The sequence below is a fragment of the Callorhinus ursinus genome, unplaced genomic scaffold (assembly GCF_003265705.2).
Source record: "Callorhinus ursinus isolate GAN/ISIS: 27379988/994484 unplaced genomic scaffold, GSC_fseal_2.0 scaffold4952, whole genome shotgun sequence".
NCBI classification, from domain to species: domain Eukaryota; kingdom Metazoa; phylum Chordata; class Mammalia; order Carnivora; family Otariidae; genus Callorhinus; species Callorhinus ursinus.
In genome coordinates this window covers 1-3,692 of record NW_027402006.1, presented here as the reverse complement: position 1 = coordinate 3,692, position 3,692 = coordinate 1, and the positions used below count along the sequence as shown (strand labels likewise).

General features: G+C 69.0%; 1 protein-coding gene across 1 annotated transcript; it reads left to right on the top strand.

Moving 5' to 3' along the window:
• Nucleotides 1–463: 463 nt before the first annotated feature.
• On the top strand, nt 464–3,672 carry LOC112819085 (guanylate kinase; the record flags this gene model as incomplete). Its single annotated transcript, XM_025866115.2, has 5 exons — nt 464–564; nt 1,903–2,016; nt 2,221–2,262; nt 2,608–2,704; nt 3,512–3,672. Coding segments are annotated over exons 2-5 (412 nt in total), but the record flags the coding sequence as incomplete, so codon positions are not given.
• Between the last annotated feature and the right edge of the window lie 20 nt (nt 3,673–3,692).

Genomic DNA, 3,692 nt, shown 5'->3' with positions numbered 1-3,692 from the left:
TCTGTGCCACTGGACGCAAGACCAGGCTGCCCTGGTGTGGTCTGTGCGTGCCTCCGTTTGTGTCCGGCTGAGCCAGCCTTGGGCTCTGCGGGCACCACTCGAGCGAGGACTCGGTGCCCTCGGTGGGCCCAAGGTGGCCAGAGCCCACACCTGCAGGACGATGCCAGGCGGCTGTTCCCTACCCCACCTTATCAGTGTCGTAGGCCTTGAGCACTGGGGCGGTCTGTAGCCTGTGGGAGGAGGCAGGCAGGGCGAGGCATTGGCTCAGCGCCCGGTGGGGATCCTAAGCACATACCTGCTACTCACCGGGGCGCTCCAGGTGGGTGGTGGGCCTGGGAGGGCAGACCTTTGCGGCCCGCCCCGCGCTGGACGGTGCTGGGCACTGGGACTTCCGAGTGCGGTGTGCGGCCCTCACTGGAGACGAGTGTTTCCTGGTAGGTTTGCCATCTCCACATGTCGGAGCTGATGGAGGTCTGGCCCTGCCCACAGGCTTGGGCGCAGGCAGGAACCGCTGGGGAGTTTACAGTTGGAGGCTCCAGGGCGCCCACGGCCCCCGGGACACAGGTGCCTCTTCCCGCAGTCCTTGGTGGGGAACCCTTCTAGGTCCTTCTGTCCCTGGAGGCGGGCGCTCCAAGTTGGGCCCCGAGGTTCCAGCCACGTCTGCTGGATTGAGGGTCTGTGCCGTGAACACCCCCCGGGCGGGCCTCCTGGTCGTCTCCCTGACCATTGCCACATACCCACCCCGGGCTGCCCCTGCCCAGAGGAACTCGAGTCCCTGCAGGGTGCCGGGGAGACCTGCCCAGCCCTGGGGCAGGAGGGACGTGTGTGGCTGGGCACGCGGTGGACCGACCTCAGCCCCCTCTCTGCTGTCCTGCACCCCGCCCCCCTCCACCCCTGCTCCGCTGTCCCCCTGCCAGCACCTGGGAAGTCAGGGTGATCCTGCAGGCAAGGACCCGTGGCTGTGGGCGGGAAAGCCCGGACACCGCTGCTGGTAGGAGGATGTGTCCTTGAACCGGACACCTGGCAGAGGGGTCGCGGGAGGTGACGCTCAGCGCGTGGTGCCCGGCCTCTCTCGTGTGTCTTCGGCAGGGGTCGCCTCCTGCTTGCAGTCCTTCCAGGGCGTGTACGGATGGCGTGCCGGCCTCAGAATAGCCGTGCTTGAGCCAGATTACCATGTTGGCCTACATCGAGGATTAGGAGAGCAAGTGGCCCCAGGCCAGAACCCAGGGCAGCCCCGGGGGGTCTGCCGGCCCACCGCGGGCCCCCACCTGGAGCCCTGCAGGGGCCAGCCCCAGGAGGGAGCAGCCACGGCTGGCCGCACACCCTCCCAGGTCTCCCTCTGCCCCCACCGTCGGTTCTGGTCCTCCTCACGTGGGACGTCCCGTGGCTGGGTGGTGGCAGGGCGAGGAGCAGCCTTTGCCCCGTGTCCCCGACAGCAGCCTCGGGAGGGATTTAGTGCTCAGGAGGCGGGGGGGCAGGAGGGGGTGAGCTCCGGCTCTTGCAGAGCCACCCCGGGCTGATCGCAGACCTGCACCCTGCCGGGAGGTGGGGCATGAGGACGAGCTGGGGGTGGTCGGGTGGGTGCGAGCTGGCAGGGCTGGGGTCCTCTGGAGGGCCCTCTGCTCCCGGGGGCAGCTGTCCGAGCCCTGTGCTGCGGGCCGGCCACTTGCCGGCTTCCCGGGGCCCGGCGAGCAGAGGGCTGAGCGTGCTGTGGTCCCGTGGTGTCAGCCCCACGTCCCGACCGCCTTGTGAGATCAGCCTCCGGTCCCGCATGGAGCCAGGAGCTGCAGTCCAGGGCTGGACAGCGGGGAGCCACACGGTGCGGCCGGAGCGGATTCTAGTCCAGGGCAGCCGGCTGTGCCCCGGCACGGCCTCGCTGACGTCTGTCTCCCTCGCCCGCAGGGATGTCAGGCCCGAGGCCGGTCGTCCTGAGTGGACCGTCAGGGGCCGGGAAGAGCACCCTGCTGAAGAGACTCCTGCAGGAGCATGGCAGCGTCTTCGGCTTCAGCGTGTCCCGTGAGGCCCAGGCTGCGGTGGGGGTGCGGCGGGGTGGGGCCAGGCCCTGCTGACCCACATACCCACACACACGGGGGAGGGGCCCCACGCCGCTGACCCTGACCTGCAGCCCCCCACGCAGGGGCAGAGCCTGGCCCTGCAGGGGAGGCGTGAGTGGGGAGTGGGGTCAGGTGTCCCAGATCGATCCTAGGCACTTGTTCCTAGACACCACAAGGGACCCGCGGCCTGGAGAAGAGAATGGCAAAGGTGAGCTGGGCCTCGGCGTCTGCAGGGCGGGCAGCGTGCTGGCGCTCGGGTGGACACGGGGTGAGGTCACCGCGGGGCATCTCTCTGGACCCATGCGAGCGTGTGTGGTTGACCCCAGGCTTCCTCTGTAGTGTCCACGGGATCAGCCCCCGTAGCCTCCCCCGGAAGCCCATGGTTTTCTGGCTCTCACGGCAGGGATGGTGTGAGAAAGTGCCGTCCGTACGTGTGTCCCCCACCTGTCGGTGGGGCCGACAGGTCCACGGGGAAGCGGACCCTGGCCACGCTTGGTCCCCGAGCGCCCTGGGGCTTGGGCCGTGGGCACGCCTCAGATAGCCCTCCTTGCAGATTACTACTTTGTGACGAGGGAGGTGATGCAGCGGGACATCGCCGCGGGCGACTTCATCGAGCACGCCGAGTTCTCAGGGAACCTGTATGGGACTAGGTGGGCCACCCTGGGCACCTCTCCTCCCTCCCAGGGGCTCCCCCTTTGGCTTGACCTAGGCAGGGGGTCTTGTGTGGGTTTTCCAAGGTGCCCACCACACCAGGGGTCAAGACGGGGCAGCAGTTGGGGCCCTCCGGGCTGCCTCCTCCCGGCCACCTTGTGTGCCCCCGGCCAGGCCTCTGTGGGAACCACAGGTCCCCGGGGACGGTGCACCGCAAGGACTTGGGGAATCCGGGTCCCCTAGGTGCACAGGCTGTACTGTGGCCTGCCTTCCTGCAGCCCCTGGGCGGGCGTGGGAGTGCCCCCCGGTCCACGGGGTCTCTGCCCACTCCTCCTACCTGGCTGGCAGGCCCTGCGCAGCGTCGTGGGCAGGCGGGCCCAGGCATGCCTCCGTGTGCAGCCTGTCCCTGAGCCTCCTGGCGAGGGTGAAGCAGCGACCCCGCTGGACTTGTCTTGCTGCAGCCTAGGCCCTAGGTACAGCTGGGCGGGAGGGGGGGCCCCAGAGGGATCACTGGGGCTGTTGGGCAGGCGAGTGCCTGCCAGGGCCCTCGTGCCACGAACCACAGCCACCCTCGGCCCAGCAGAGGGCCCAGCACGCAGATGCTGCAGAAGGGGGGGAGAAGCTGGGGTCTGGGTACGTTCCTGTGGGCACTGTGGCCAGGCTCACGCCCAGTGCAGGCCAGTGGGGGAGGCAGGAGCCCAGGACATGGGCAGCAATGGTCCTGCGGAGGCCCTTTGAGGCCTGGGGGGGGGGGCTGCTGGGCCCAGACAGCCCCGCTGAGCGGTTCCTGCCCCTCTGTGCTCCAGCAAAGCTGCTGTGCGGGCAGTGCAGGCCATGAACCGCATCTGCGTGCTGGACGTGGACCTGCAGGGTGTGCGGAACATCAAGAAGACGGACCTGCAGCCCATCTACATCTTCGTGCAGCCACCCTCGCTGGACGTGCTGGTGGGGGCGCTGGGCCGAAGCTGCAGGGGAGGCTGGGGGCAG